Source organism: Lolium perenne, chromosome 2 (assembly GCF_019359855.2).
Source record: "Lolium perenne isolate Kyuss_39 chromosome 2, Kyuss_2.0, whole genome shotgun sequence".
Taxonomy (NCBI): Eukaryota; Viridiplantae; Streptophyta; class Magnoliopsida; order Poales; family Poaceae; genus Lolium; species Lolium perenne.
The window spans coordinates 332413623-332429911 of record NC_067245.2 but is presented as its reverse complement, the minus strand read 5'-3'; the positions used below and the strand labels follow the sequence as shown (position 1 = coordinate 332429911).

Genomic DNA, 16289 nt, shown 5'->3' with positions numbered 1-16289 from the left:
AAAATAGAAAACGGAGAAAACCATAAAAGGCGAAAAAAACGAAAACCAGTAAAACCGAAAAAAAACTGAAGAAACCACTGAATCAGAACCAGACCGGAAGTTTCCAGAAACTTCCAAACCCGGCAGAATAAAAAAAACCAACTGAAAACCGTTTAGTGCTGTTGTCGCTAAATGGGCCGGCCCAACCTATCGCGCTCTGAGCGGAATGCCGGATAACGCCCGCTATAAGCGGCGAATAGGTGTCGCCGTTTCAGATGGAGGCCGTCGTGTCGTGTGACATTCCCTCCCTTGGGCTGCTAGCTAGCTAGTGCACATCGACATCGGGTGGCCAATTCAGCCCAGCACGGGCCTTTCTCCTTCTCCTTCTTCTTTCTTCTTTCCCCACAAAATTCCAATCTTTCTCCTTCTTCTTCCTCTTTCCCCACCGCCAGCCACCATTAGCCGCCCTTTCTCCTCTGCTCCCACCCCCAGGGCCGTCCCGCTCTTTTCCCCTACGCAACCCTAACCCTAGACCGTCCGGCCTGCTGCCCCCGCAACCTCAACCTAATGGCGGATGAGCCGCAGCCAGAATCAGTTCCCCCCGCCGCCGCCGTGCCGGAGGACGACGACGAGGAGGAGGAGGAGGAGGAAGACGAGGAGGACGAGGAGGACGAGGAGGAGGAAGACGAGGATGACGAGGAGGAAGAAGCGGAGGAGGAGGAACATGACGAGGAGACGGATGCGCTGCTGGAGCGCGCGCAGGTGGTGATCTCGCGGGTCCTCGAGCAGGAGGCCGACCCCAACCCGCGCCTCATCCACACCCTCGCCACCATCTGCGAGGACCAGGAGGCTAGGTATCGTATCTGCCCCCTCCCCTTACTGCTTCCTGGTTGATTGGATGCAAGATTGCTCCGAGGGACAAGTAGTATAATTTCTTCCTTTTTCTCCCAGAGAGAGAGAGAGACAAGTAGTAGTAGTAGTAGTAGTAGAGTTTCTCTTTGCTAATTAATACTCATGTACTGCGTCTGCAGACATTTGCAAGACTGCGCAAATGATCCATCCTTCAACAATGCAAACACGAGGGGCTCCCATACAATAGGCAAGCTGGCGAATTTGATAAAGGTGCGTGCTCTGCTTCTCTGCTTGCACCACCGTAACCTGAGTGAGTGTTCATTGCTAAAAGTAACAGTTCGTGTTATCAGGATAACGATGATTTCTACGACCTCGTCTTCTGTAAGTTCTTGTCGGATACATCATACTCCGTGGCAGTACGCTGTGCTTCTGCTAGGCTGCTCCTGAGCATCAATGATGCGTTGGCGGTTAGTTAACTACTGCCCCCACACACACACAGCGTTATCTTCATCACTTCTCTACATTCTCTAGTATTAACTTGATTCGCCTTTGTCTGCAGTCCCAGTTCCCGCACGCTTTTGAAGATGCTACTATTGAAAATCTAAAAAAATGGATAAGGGAAGACGCCCAGGCATGTGATTGGAAGCATTTTGGGAATGGTGAAAACCCCACAGATACTGAGATGCTGAGAACATATGCTGTTGGGTTGCTTTCCATGTCGCTGCATAGGTATTTGATTCCACGACTTACCAAATGAGATTTTTCAGCAGCCTTTTTGATACTGTTGTTAATCTAATTATTGCATTTGTTTTCTTTGCCAGTGGTGGGCAATTGGTAGAAGACATCTTGAACATTGGGGTATCAGCCAAGCTAATGCATTTCTTGCGAACACGAGTCTATGGGGATGTCACATCTTCACAGCAAGATTCCAAGCATCCTCAGGGTAGAGATGATAACAGGGGCAGAGTACGGCTTCTTCAAGACAGTTTGGTATTGGACGGAACAAGGGATGGAGATGGAATGCCGACTGACCCAATTTTGGAAAAAGTGCTTGATCAGGGTGCTGTGATGAGGCAAGCAGAGGGAGAACAGTTGATGGATGCCACTGTTGACATGCCCCAGCCAGATGGGCTAATGTGCTCAGCTGGTTCAGATGCAAAGTCAGTCTATGGGGAAAAGCATCCTGCATGTGAAAGCTTGAGAGATGAACTCTTGAAGAAAAAGCTGAGTCGTGCAGGATCCCGATTAAGAGGGAAAAGCAAAGCAGGTGAAAGGTTGCTTGATATTGAACAGACACCTTTATCACCAACCTCAGCATTGGGAGTTGGAAATCGGGCTAGCAAAGACAAGAATGAGGATAAGGTCGAGGTCCTAGAGAAAGCAATCAATTTGAACAATAGCTCTGAAGCCTTTGAGGCGGCTTATACTCTTATTTCTAAAGAAGAATATGAAGACCGGTTCAGGGATTGCATAATTGGCTTGAAGGATATAACTGATATTGTTCTGAAGGCAGTTAGAGCTGCAGAAGCTGAAGCCAGATCTGCAAATGCACCTGAGGAAGCTGTGAAAGCTGCAGGTGATGCTGCTGCTGAGCTTGTGAAATCTGCTGCTTTAGAGGTACCTCCATCCCAAGGCTTAAGGCCTATATTTTTTCAGAAAGTCAAACTATGTTAAGTTTGACTAAGGTTTTATCAAAAATCATTAACATGGAAAGTACAAAATCAAAATCATTAGATAGATAATGAAATATATTTTCATATGGTACCTACAAAATATCATATTTGTTCATAAATTCTTCTAAAAGTTTGGTCAAACTTTACTTCGTTTGACTTTCTGAAAAAAATATAGGCCTTAAGCCTTGGGATGGAGGTAGTATGTGAAAAGACATAGTGGACTTCCCAAAATACTATTAGTAGTTACTTAACCCTTATTCATTTTCTGCTTCACTATTTGTGGTAATTTTTATGGCATGTGTTTTGAAGGTTTGGAAGAGTGAAAATAATGGCGATGCAGTTGTATTAGCTGCTGAGAAGGCTGCAAGTACTGTAGTGGATGCTGCCATGTCCACTAGTGTTTCACGGTAATGGAAGAAGCTATCTCTCTCTCTCTCTCTCTCTCCCGTCTTTCCATTATCTCGTTGTTCTTTCTCTGAGTTTTATTTGGTGTTACAGAAGCTCTGACCAAGTTAAGGAGGTGCATGTGGTTGAAGAAGATGTGAAAATCAGTCCGGACCAGGATTTGGAAGATTTTGTTCTCCCTGACTACGAGCAGCTCTTGCAACTTAGAGAAAAATATAGCATTCTGTGCTTACAGGTTTTGGGAGAGTATATCGAAGCTTTGGGTCCTGTTCTGCATGAAAAGGGTGTTGATGTTTGCCTTGCCTTATTGCAACGGGTCATCAAAGACCAGGAGGGATGTGGCCACGTTTCTCTACTTCATGAAATCCTTAAACTAATTTGTGCCCTGGCTGCCCACCGGAAATTTGCTGCGCTATTTGTTGATCGGGGTGGTATACAGAAGATCTTCTCTGTCCCTAGAATTACTCAAACATATACTGCTCTTTCTGCGTGCTTATTTACTTTTGGTTCCCTCCAGGTAAACTTATAAACCTAAACTGGCTGGTCATTCTGTATGCCGATTTGTTGTCATTTGCACCTGGTCGTTCATTTATCTTATTGCTAAGCATGCTTAGTTTTTGCAGTCTACCATGGAGCGTGTTTGTGCGCTTTCATCTGACACACTCAACAATGTGGTTGAGCTAGCTCTTCAACTCTTAGAATGCCCACAAGATTCAGCTAGAAAGAATGCTGCCATATTCTTTGCTGCTGCTTTTGTGTTCAAAGCTGTTCTGGATTCATTTGATGCACAGGATGGGATGCAAAAACTTCTGAGTATTTTACATGTTGCGGCATCTGTAAGGTCTGGGGGCAACTCTGGAGCATTAGGATCTTCCAATACGAATGAAGGGAATGATCGATCACCTGCTGAAGTTCTGACTGCGACAGAAAAGCAGGTTGCATATCATTCATGTGTTGCACTGCGTCAGTATTTTAGAGCTCACCTTCTCCAGCTTGTTGATTCCATTCGGCCAAGCAAGAGTATCCGTAGTATTGCTCGGAATACTTCCAGTGCAAGAGCTGGCTACAAACCTTTTGACATTGGCAATGAGGCTATGGATGCTATTTTTCTTCAGATCCAGCGGGATAGAAAGTTAGGACCTGCTCTTGTGAGAACTCGCTGGCCTGTGATGGATAGATTCTTGCTCTCCAATGGTCATATAACGATTCTGGAGTTATGCCAGGTAAAAATATGGTATTGTTTTTTGTCCCCTTTTCTAGAAAAACAAAGTTTGTAGGTAAGATGTTTTAATTTATAACAATCTGTTTCAGAGTTTACCTGCAGATCGATATCTTCACGACTTAGCTCAATACGCATTTGGAGTTCTTCACATCATAACACTTATGCCATACAGCCGCAAATTGATAGTGCATGCTACATTAAGCAACAGCCGCAATGGTATGACCGTTTTACTTGATATAGCAAACAGTGTTGTTGGCTATGTTGATCCTGAGGTGAGTCTTTCCTTCTCAGCTATGCATTAACTAAGCTTTACGAACCCAGCAGTATTTTCCAAAGTTCTTCTAAATAAATAACCTTTTTACTGCCTTTGTGTGTCAGGTGATATGTCCAGCACTGAATGTGCTTGTCAATCTCGTATGCCCCCCTCCTTCAATCAGCAACAAGCCGTCCTCAACTGCCAATCAGCAACCTGGGAGTTATTCAGAAAGCAGGGACAGGAATGCTGAAAGAATTACTTCAGAAAGAAATCTAGCAGCGAACCAAGGTGAATCTGGCACACCTGTAGTGCCATCTGGAGTTGTTGGTGATAAGAGAATATCGCTAGGCATAGGAGCTGGGGGTCCTGGTCTTGCTGCTCAATTGGAGCAAGGGTATCGCCAAGCTCGAGAAGTAGTCAGATCCAATAATGGTATAAAGATTCTTTTACAGCTTCTTAGTACTCGGATGGTTACACCTCCTGTGGCTATTGATGCTATTCGAGCCCTTGCCTGTCGTGTACTGCTTGGCTTGGCTAGAGATGATGCAATTGCTCATATACTGACAAAGCTCCAGGTATGGTGGACTGCAGAACAATGCATTTCTTTTCATCTGTTTTCTCTTGCTATTATCTCAGCAACAGGTAACTGCTATCAATTACACCCTCTGTTTCACATATAGGGTCTGTTCCTTTCCCTCATGCCTTGTTTTGAAATATATGTCCTGTACAGAAATCAATAGTGTAGTTAATGAGGTATGTAACCTTACTAGGTTGAACACACTACCTACTCAAACCTAATCGTGGGACAGTTGGTTAAACATTTTCACCCCCCCCCCCCCCCCCCACACACACACACACACATTTTCTGTATTACTTGGTCTGTGAAAATGCTGTGGGATGCAATGGACGGAGGGGTAACCAAGCCTGTCCTTGTTGTGAATAATAGATTTGGTGAATACCCCTCTGTGATGTACTTCTTTCATCCTCTTTTTACACGTGTGTCCCCTAGGTATCTTTTTTTTTGCGTGTTGCCTCCTAGGTAAGTGACTAACTATTAACTTCTTATTTCAGGTAGGGAAGAAATTATCGGAACTGATTCGTGATACCAGTACCCAGACATCTGGAAGTGATAATGCAAGATGGATAAATGAACTGACCCAAGTGGCAATTGAGCTTATTGCGGTAAGAAACAACTCTCATTTCATGTTATTTTCAGCTGATCAGAATTTTATATACATAGATGTTTTTTTTTCTGGTATTTTGCTCTTCATCAAGTCGATGAGCACGCTGTTTTGTTTTAGCGATTTAGTATTCCATGGTAACTTGCGAACATTTTATAACCAGAGTGGTGCTTAAAAGTTAAAAATGGCGCTGTTGTGGGAAAAAAAACTTGTGTTCCTTTGATGTTATCCAGCTATGCTTGCTTCCATGTTTTATGTGACAGGCTCTCCTAATTTTAAGATTTTAATTTGTGCCTAATATGCCACTGTTTGATTTTGCACTGCTTAAGTGGGAGGGATGGGCTGAATGACTAATAAGATTGCCTTTTTTCTTTCTCCTGATAGGTCTTGACAAATTCTGGTAAAGAAACAACCTTAGCAGCAACTGATGCTGCTGCTCCAGCGTTGAAGCGCATAGAGCGAGCTGGCATAGCTGCTGCTACTCCTATCTCGTACCATTCCAGGTTTGACTTTGTATAATGTTTTCCTTCTTTCATTTACTCTCCTAGCTCCACGTTCCTACAGCCGATCTTCCGTTTTGTGTGTAGGGAACTGATGCAACTGATACATGAACATCTCCTTGGATCTGGTTTGGCTGCTACTGCTGCCATGTTGCAGAAGGAGGCTGACCTTGCACCTTCGCAATCAACTGCTGTGGTGCTATCTGTCCATCGGGGGGCCGTTGCTCAGGAACCATCATCTGTTCAAGTTCAGCAACAATGGCCTTCTGGCCGTGTGCAGGGATTTATGCCCAACAAAACATTGACTGCCGCAGATCAAGCTGGCCAGAGATCAGATTCTGTTGTCCCTTCATCTAAAAAGAAGCCAATGGTCTTCTCACCCAGTTTTTCTAAACGAGCTCAACCCTTTCTTTCATTTACTGGAGATGCGGCGACATCACATAAAACACCAATGCCGTTGTCACTTAAGAGGAAGCTTGCGGATACGGACCTTAGTTTTGCATCAGCAGCAAAGCGTCCTGCAATAACTGATCAATCATGCCAATCTCCTGTATTTAAAACTCCTGCTCCTACTCGCAGAGGCCTATCTGTGGCGGTGGATTCTCCGACCACTACTGCATTTCATCCAGGAAGGAGCAACATTTCCACAGAGAACTTTGAAGATTCTCAAGGCACGCCACATCTTTGTGCAAATGATCAGCAATCAGGAAATTTAGAGCGCGTGACACTGGACTCACTGGTTGTACAATACCTGAAACATCAGCACCGCCAGTGTCCTGCTCCAATAACAACTTTGCCACCAGTCTCTCTGCTGCACCCTCATGTTTGTCCTGAGCCTAGCCGCAGCATCAGTGCACCACCAAATGTAACTGCCCGTATGGGAAGTCGTGAGATAAGCAGGGAGTTTAGTGGGATCCAAGTACCTCGTAGGGATCGCCAATTTATATACAGCAGGTTCAGGCCATGCCGTGTTTGCCGTGATGAGTCTTCGCTGTTGACTTGCATGACTTTTATTCAAGATGCATCACGAGTGGCAGCTGGAAACCATAGTGGCGAGTTAAGAATATTTGACAGCAACACTGCAGGTATCATAGAGACACAGTCATGCCACCAACATCTTGTTACAACGCTGGAGTCAGCATCTTCTGGTGGTGGAAATGAGCTGATTCTCTCGTCGAGCTTAAATGAGGTTAAGCTCTGGGATGCTTTCTCAGTGTCTACGGGGCCTTTGCACACATTCGAGGATTGCAAGGCTGCTAGATTTAACCATACTGGAACTTTATTCGCCGCCATTTCTACTGATGCAACTCGCCGGGCAGTTCTACTGTACGATGTGCAGACACATAATATTGATATGCAGCTTCCCAATAACTCAAGCCTTGGTTCAGGCCGTAATTATGTACATCCAATTATACATTTCAGTCCTTCAGATGACATGTTGCTGTGGAACGGGTTCCTGTGGGATAGACGCAGTCCCAACCCTGTCCATCAGTTTGACCAGTTCACAGACTATTGCGGTGGTGGCTTCCATCCAGCTGGAAATGAGGTAGTCTTTTTCTTGGGCTGCAGTTATTCATATTATCCTATCCATTTCATAGCACTGCCAATTTTGCCTAACGATGCAACTGGGATGGACATGGGATGTTCTTTTCCCGCATGACTTTGCCCACCGGGATTAAAGGGATAATTGGGACTTCACATGGCGGGACCCATGGGACCCATGGGACCCACGGGAGACCACCAGCCAGCATGCATGCGCTGACCGTGGTCTGAAAACGTGGTGTTCCTGGTGAATGAAAAAACTGGCGCGACGCTGCCTATCGCCTAGTCAAGCTGGGATAATCGGGACAAGCAGGCATGCAGTTTTATCCCGCCCCTGCAGGACGGGATGCTCGCCTGTGTGCTAAGTTGATTGTGACAGTGGGACGCCCTGCGGGATAAGTGGCAGGCCCGCCCCACTTGAATCCTTAATTTTGCCATGAAGAAACCTCCACCCCCCTGTTTGAAATATAGGGCATGTAGTTTCCTTTAAACTTGTATAACAGCATGCATTTTTTGCCCTCACAAGGCCTCCACTTTCCTCACTTGAATCCTTAATTTTGCCATGAAGAAACCTCCACCCCCCTGTTTGAAATATAGGGCATGTAGTTTCCTTTAAACTTGTATAACAGCATGCATTTTTTGCCCTCACAAGGCCTCCACTTTCCTCACTTGAATCCTTAATTTTGCCATGAAGAAACCTCCACCCCCCTGTTTGAAATATAGGGCATGTAGTTTCCTTTAAACTTGTATAACAGCATGCATTTTTTGCCCTCACAAGGCCTCCACTTTCCTCACTTGAATCCTTAATTTTGCCATGAAGAAACCTCCACCCCCTGTTTGAAATATAGGGCATATAGTTTCCTTTAAACTTGTATAACAGCATGCATTCTTTGCCCTCACAAGCCCCCCACTTTCCTTGCATTACCATTTTCGATGTAAATTTAAGTCAGTATACAGAAGAAATTGTGTTTATGAATATACTTTGGATGTGCTACCTTCTAAGATTCTGGGCATAACAAGTTATAGATACATAAGGCCAAGCTCATGTCCACTTTCTGAAAACAACAAAGTTTGTGGCTAAGTTCAACAGTGTGACTAGGTTAAGGCTGTTCAGCAAACGTGCCTTATATTTGCAACCTGATTTTCATGAGTCAGCTTTATCTTATCTTTCCAGCCACATAAATGACCTCACTAATTATTCTGCAAGAAAATGCCTAAATATAGTAAGAGAAGTGGAGGGTGGTAAGATAATTATTGCCAAATGGGTTTACGTTGCACTTAAAAGCCTTAAAATGTGATAGCCTTGGGAACAAGATCCATGTGGGTGTACTTGCTTATAGTAATCATTTGATTACCTATTTTTAAGTAGGTGCAAGTTTAGAAGTGTACGTTATTCTGTAATGCTGAAATGAATGTATTTTTTTCTAGATGTTACTGTAAATCTGCCATTTCTCTAAACCATTGCATCAAACTTAATTCAAATATTAACCCTTAGATCTTACTACTAAAAGGCAGCAGCAAGACGGGGGACATTACTTACACCTTATCAATTTTGTAGGGAGGAATTCGTTTGTAATGTGCTTATCTTCTCATCTCTGTCCACAATGTTTTGCAGGTGATCCTAAACTCAGAGGTGTGGGATCTGAGAAAATTTAAGCTTCTGAGGAGCGTCCCTTCTCTGGACCAGACAGTGATCAAATTTAATGGCAGGGGTGATGTTATCTATGCCATCCTCAGGCGTAATCTTGAGGATGTAACATCCTCCATTAATACTCGTAGGGTCAGACATCCTCTGTTCCCTGCATTTCGGACGATCGATGCTGTCACGTACTCGGATATTGCAACCGTCCAAATAGACCGTGGCGTCCTTGACCTTGCCATTGAGCCCAACGATTCCCTCCTTGGAGTTGTTGCGATGGATGATCCCGACGAGATGTTCTCCTCTGCTCGCCTATTTGAAGTTGGCAGAAGACGACCGACTGATGATGATTCAGATCCAGAGGACGGAGGGGACACAGAGGATGAGGATGACGATGATGATGACTCGGAGGTTGATGCTCTCCTTGGGTCTGATTTGGCGCTGGGGGACACGGATTCAGATGAGGATCAAAGCAACAGCAGCGATGATGAGGGCGGTGACGACGATGATGACGAGAATATGAACAGTGGGAATGAAAACGACGATGACGATGCCGAGTTTGATGAAGGCGACTTTGCTGTGGCAGGTGGGCTGCTGGAGATCATGGGTGGCCGGGACGGCGATGAGAGTGATATGATCGAGTCCTTCAGTAGCGGCGACGACGAAGGCGGTTGGATTATGTAAGAGAGTAGATGGTTTTATTTTTGCATGGTTAGGTTGCGGTTGCGAGGACATCTAGTAATGGGGCATGAACTCTGAGGCGTTAGATGTTGTATGTAAAGCTGGTGAAACTTTGCTTCGTCAATTCAAAATTTTGGATAATTTGATGTGTCGATGTTGTGAGCTTAGATTTTTTTTTCTCATTTAGCAATGTTACTTCAGGGTATGCAATTTCCAAGGTTACTGTGCGTAGTTACCTTGACGTTCCTGTATAGACAATGAAGGAGATGGACAAAAAAATCAGGTACAATTTTTTTTTTTTGAAATAACCAGGGTTCTGGCTTTCATTGATAAGCAGGGGGAAAAACTTTACAAAGATTATTCGATGGCGTAATTACGCCCCGGATGATCTGGAAAAAGAGAGAAAATAAAAAGAGGGGAGAGGGGCAGATGTGCGATCCTTCAAGGAGGCTCGAACATGAGCCGTCTCAGGGCTTTGGCATTGGCGAAACTCCAATCCCTTGCCTCGTCACGGATCCATGAGATGATGGTGCGCAGTGTCGATGATTTCCCACGGAAGATCCTGGCGTTTCGCTCGCTCCAAATCGCCCAACACACGAGGATGAAGAGGGACACGACTCCTTTTCTGGCCGGTGGATGACAATACTCCATCATCGATTGCCAAGCATCCGTCATGGAAGAGTTGTGCCCCCAAATCGACGGATCCAGCGCCGAGCAGTGAGTCCAGGTGGCGACCGACGCCCAGATTGACCTGGTGAATGGGCACTCGAAGAACAAGTGCCACGACGTCTCCAGGTTTCTGATGCACAAGGGGCAGAAATACGAATTCGGGCACTGCCTGCGTTGCAGGCGATCGGCGCACCAAAGGCGGTTTTGGAGCAACAGCCATGCGAATACCCGGCATTTAGGCGGTGCCCACGTTGACCAGATCATCTCTGGGGCGATCGAACGGATCTGTCCCTCGAAGTGGAGGCGGTAGGCGGACGCCGCGGAGTAGCAACCATCGGTGGTGAGTATCCATCTGATCGAGTCCGGCGTGTGTGGGCGCAGCACTACGGTTTGCAGGGTGCGCCAGAGGGAGATGAACTCCGGGAGCAGCTCCGGCGGAAAATTCCGACGAATATCATGGACCCAGCTGTTGTCGTTGAGCGCCTTGGCGACGGACTTGTTCTTTCTTCTTGATCTATCATAGAGCCGGGGATATTGCATGCAAAGCGGCGTGTCTCCGAGCCAGGAAGATCGCCAGAAAATGGCCCGGCTCCCATCACCTAAACTAACCCTCGTGGCTTCATGGAAGAGCTCAAGGTCGTGCACGTCGCAGGGAGTCACATGCCAACCCAAGGCCGCGGCGGCAAGCTCCACTCGTGCCACAGCCAGCGAAGCCGTAGCGCGCGGCCAAAATACTCCAGGTTTGGCACGCTGAGACCGCCGACGTCCAGCGGCGAGCAAACTGACTTCCACCGCACCTTGCATTTACCCCCTACGTTGGTATCATCCTCAATGTCCCACACGAAGTTTCTACGAATCTTGTCGAACTCCTTCAAAAACTTTGGAGGGAGTTTGAGCGCTGTCATGGCGAAAATCGGGAGCGTGCTGATGACCGAAGTGATGAGGGTTTTGCGTCCACCCGCATTAATCCAGCGCCCCTTCCAAGAGGCGAGGTGCGAACGAGCCCGATCGAGGATGTGCTGAAGATGGACCAGGCGCATCCGGCCGAGACACAGCGGCATGCCAAGGTAGCGGATAGGGAACGCGACGCGCTCGCCGGCGAAGGGAGCGAGGACGTCGTCGAGGTTGACCTCGTTGCATCTGATCGGAGCGATGGAGCACTTGGCGATGTTGATGCGGAGGCTAGTAGCAAGCCCAAAATCGTGCAGAATCCGAAGGATGGCCTCCACCTCGGCACGCACGGGGTTCAGGAATAACACCGCGTCGTCTGCGTAGAGGCTTGTGCGGAGCTTGGCCTCCCGAATGGGGAGCGTGGACAGAGTTCCGGCCTCTGTAGCCAGTTGAAGAATCCGTTGCAGCGGGTCTAGCGCCAGGATGAAGAGGAGGGGCGACAGAGGGTCGCCCTGCCGAAGCCCACGACGGTGCCGTATGGACCTGCCGTTTGTGCCGTTGAGGATGATCTCTGAGGCCGCCGAGGAGAGGAGCAAGGAAAGCCAGTCCCGCCATCGAGATGAGAATCCCAGGCGCTGCAACTGCTCTAGGAGATATTCCCATGAAACCGAATCAAAAGCCTTTGCGAAATCCAGTTTGATGAGGAGCGAAGGCCGTTTGCGACGGTGAAGAGTTCTGGCGGTATTTCTGACGTAGAGGTAGTTGTCGTGCAGGGTTCGGTTTTTCAGGAAGGCACTTTGAGCAGGAGAAACCATCGCACCCATCACCGGTGATAGACGCCGGGCGAGAACCTTGGCGAAGAGTTTGGCGACGGAGTGAATCAAACTAATCGGCCTGAAGTCGCCGATTCGCGACGCACCAGCAGTCTTGGGGAGCAAGCATACAAAAGCACGGTTGAGAGAAGCGAAATCGCCGCCGGCGAGATGGAAAAGATGTTGAAAGACGGCCATGATATCTGGCCTGATGATTCCCCAACATCGTCTATAGAAGATGCCGTTAAACCCGTCGGGGCCTGGGGCTTTCTCGGCCGGGGAGTCCTTGATGGCTTCCCAAACTTCCTTGGCCGTGAAAGGGTTGTCGAGGCCGGCGTCAGGCAAGGTGGGTAGGTCCAGCACCTCCCAATTCAGCGAGCGTTCTCGAGGAACCGAGGTACCCAAAACTGCATTGAAGTGCACAAACAGAGCTTCTTCCTTGTCTTTGTGTGTGGTGGCGATGGTAGCGTCCGTTGTTAGAGCTGGGATGAAGTTCTTGCGCCGCCTGGAGTTGATCTTGACGTGAAAAAAGCGTGTGTTTGCATCCCCTTCCCGGAGCCATGTGATCCTAGTGTAGGATAACGTAGCATAGAAAACAAAAATTTTCCTACCGCGAACACGAAATCCAAGCCAAGATGCAATCTAGAAGACGGTAGCAACAAGGGGATTATCGAGTCTCACCCTTGAAGAGGTTCCAAAGCCTACAAGAGGAGGCTCTTGTTGCTGCGGTAGACGTTCACTTGCCGCTTGCAAAAGCGCGTAGAAGATCTTGATCACGATCGGTTCCGGCGCCACGAACGGGCAGCACCTCCGTACTCGGTCACACGTTCGGTTGTTGATGAAGACGACGTCCACCTCCCCGTTCCAGCGGGCAGCGGAAGTAGTAGCTCCTCTTGAATCCGACAGCACGACGGCGTGGTGTCGGTGGCGGTGGAGAAGTCCGGCGGAGCTTCGCTAAGCTACGCGGGAGATATGGAGGAGAAGGGGGCGGCTAGGGTTTGGGAGGGGGTGGCCGGCCACTTCAAAGGGGGCGGCCAGCTTGTGGTCTTAGGGTGGCCGGCCCCCTCCCTTGGCCCCTCATTATATAGGTGGATTCCCAAGAGTTGGTCTCCAAGTCTTCGAATAAGACCCGAACCAAAAACTTCCCATAAGAAGGGGAAACCTAGCCAAGCTAGGACTCCCACCAAAGGTGGGATTTCCACCTCCCATATGGGGGTGTGGCCGGCCCCCTAAGGGGGAGTCCACTTGGGACTCCTCCCCCACTAGGGTTGGCCGGCCATGGAGGTGGAGTCCCATGTGGACTCCACCTTCCTTGGTGGTTTCTTCCGGACTTTTCTAGAACCTTCTAGAACCTCCCATAGAACCTTCCGCGACATTTTAATTCACATAAAATGACATCCTATATATGAATCTTATTCTCCGGACCATTCCGGAACTCCTCGTGATGTCCGGGATCTCATCCGGGACTCCGAACAAATATTCGAACTCCATTCCATATTCAATTTCTACCATTTCAACATCCAACTTTAAGTGTGTCACCCTACGGTTCGTGAACTATGCGGACATGGTTGAGTACTCACTCCGACCAATAACCAATAGCGGGATCTGGAGATCCATAATGGCTCCCACATATTCAACGATGACTTTAGTGATCGAATGAACCATTCACATATAATACCAATTCCCTTTGTCACGCGATATTTTACTTGTCCAAGGTTTGATCTTCGGTATCACTTTATACCTTGTTCAAACTCGTCTCTGACAAGTACTCTTTACTCGTACCGTGGTATGTGGTCTCTTATGAACTTATTCATATGCTTGCAAGACATTAGACGACATTCCACCGAGAGGGCCCAGAGTATATCTATCCGTCATCGGGATGGACAAATCCCACTGTTGATCCATATGCTTCAACTCATACTTTCCGGATACTTAATCCCACCTTTATAGCCACCCATTTACGCAGTGGTGTTTGATGTAATCAAAGTACCTTTCCGGTATAAGTGATTTATATGATCTCATGGTCATAAGGACTAGGTAACTATGTATCGAAAGCTTATAGCAAATAACTTAATGACGAGATCTTATGCTACGCTTAATTGGGTGTGTCCATTACATCATTCATATAATGATATAACCTTGTTATTAATAACATCCAATGTTCATGATTATGAAACTAATCATCCATTAATCAACAAGCTAGTTTAAGAGGCATACTAGGGACTTCTTGTTTGTCTACATATCACACATGTACTAATGTTTCGGTTAATACAATTATAGCATGATATATAAACATTTATCATAAACATAAAGATATAAATAATAACCACTTTATTATTGCCTCTAGGGCATATCTCCTTCAGTCTCCCACTTGCACTAGAGTCAATAATCTAGATTACATTGTAATATACCTAATACCCATGGCATTCTGGTGTTGGTCATGCTTTGCCCTAGGGAGAGCTTTAGTCAACGGATCTGCTACATTCAGATCAGTGTGTACTTTGCAAATCTTTACTTCTCCATCTTCGATGTACTCGCGAATCGAGTGGTAACGCAGCTTGATATGCTTCAGCCTCTTGTGTGACCTTGGTTCTTGTGCATTGGCGATGGCACCCATGTTGTCACAATATATGACTAGTGGGTCCAATGCACTAGGAACCACACCGAGCTCTATAATGAACCTCTTCATCCATACCGCTTCGATGAAGCCTCTGAAGCCGCTATGTACTCCGATTCTGTTGAGGATTTCGCCACCGTGCACCGCTTCGAGCTTGCCCAGCTTTGCAGCACAATTCAAGATAAACTCTTAAACAGATTGTGACTTAGAGTCATCAGGATCGGTGTTCCAACTTGCATCGGTGTAACTTGTTACAACGAGCTCTTGGTCACCTCCATAACAAAGAAACATATCCTTAGTCCTTTTCAAGTACTTCAGGATATTCTTGACCGCTGTCCAGTGTTCCATTCCTGGATCACTTTGATATCTGCTAGTCAAACTAACAGCATGTGCTATATCCGGTCTTGTACATAGCATGGCATACATGATAGAGCCTACTGCCGAGGCATAGGGGATTTGACTCATCCTTTCTCTTTCTTCTGCCGTAGCCGGACCTTGAGTCTTACTCAAGACCTTGCACAGTAACATAGGTAAGAATCCTTTCTTACTTTCGTCCATTCTAAACTTCTTTAGAATCTTGTCCAGTATGTACTCTGTGATAGCCCTATTAGACGTCTTGATCTATCTCTATAAATCTTGATGCCTAATATATATGATGCTTCACCAAGGTCTTTCATTGAAAAACTATTATTCAAATAACCCTTTACATCGCTTAATAGTTCTATATCATTCCCAATCAATAATATGTCATCTACATATAATATCGTGAATGCTACGTAGCTCGCACTCACTTTCTTGTAAATACAGGCCTCTCCATGACCTTTGTATAAACCCGAAGTCTTTGATCACCTTATCAAAGCGTCGGTTCCAACTTCTTGATGCTTGCTTGATCCATAAATTGAACGCTGAAGTTTGCATACTTTGTCAGCATTTTTAGGATCGACAAAACCTTTGGGTTGTACCATATACAACTCTTCCTCAATGTCTCCATTAAGGAACGCCGTTTTGACATCCATCTGCCAAATCTCATAATCGAAAAATGCAGCTATTGCTAACAATATCCTCACAGATTTTAGCTTCGCTACAGGTGAGAAAGTCTCATCGTAGTCAACTCCTTGAATTTGTCGGAAACCCTTTGCGACAAGTCGAGCTTTATAGACAGTAATATTACCATCAGCATCTGTTTTTCTCTTGAAGATCCATTTATTCTCAACAGCCTTTCGGCTATCGAGGTAAGTCTATCAAAGTCCATACTTTGTTATCATACATGGATCCCATTTCGGATTTCATGGCTTCTTGCCATTTGTTGGAATCTGGGCTCATCATCGCTTCTTCATACGTCACAGGGTCCTCATCATTGTTATCCACAA

At 46.5% G+C, this 16289-nt stretch overlaps 1 protein-coding gene across 1 annotated transcript; it reads left to right on the top strand.

Annotated features, from left to right (window-relative positions):
* Positions 1-394: 394 nt before the first annotated feature.
* Positions 395-10071, top strand: LOC127319741 (DDB1- and CUL4-associated factor homolog 1). The gene is made up of 14 exons (XM_051349709.2): positions 395-833; positions 1011-1101; positions 1182-1298; positions 1391-1560; positions 1653-2448; positions 2814-2911; positions 3003-3426; positions 3533-4132; positions 4221-4403; positions 4510-4962; positions 5459-5569; positions 5953-6071; positions 6156-7614; positions 9226-10071. The coding sequence occupies exons 1-14, from the start codon at positions 547-549 to the stop codon at positions 9931-9933; spliced, it is 5616 nt and encodes a 1871-aa protein (XP_051205669.1). The 5' UTR covers positions 395-546; the 3' UTR covers positions 9934-10071.
* The last annotated feature ends 6218 nt before the right edge of the window (positions 10072-16289 follow it).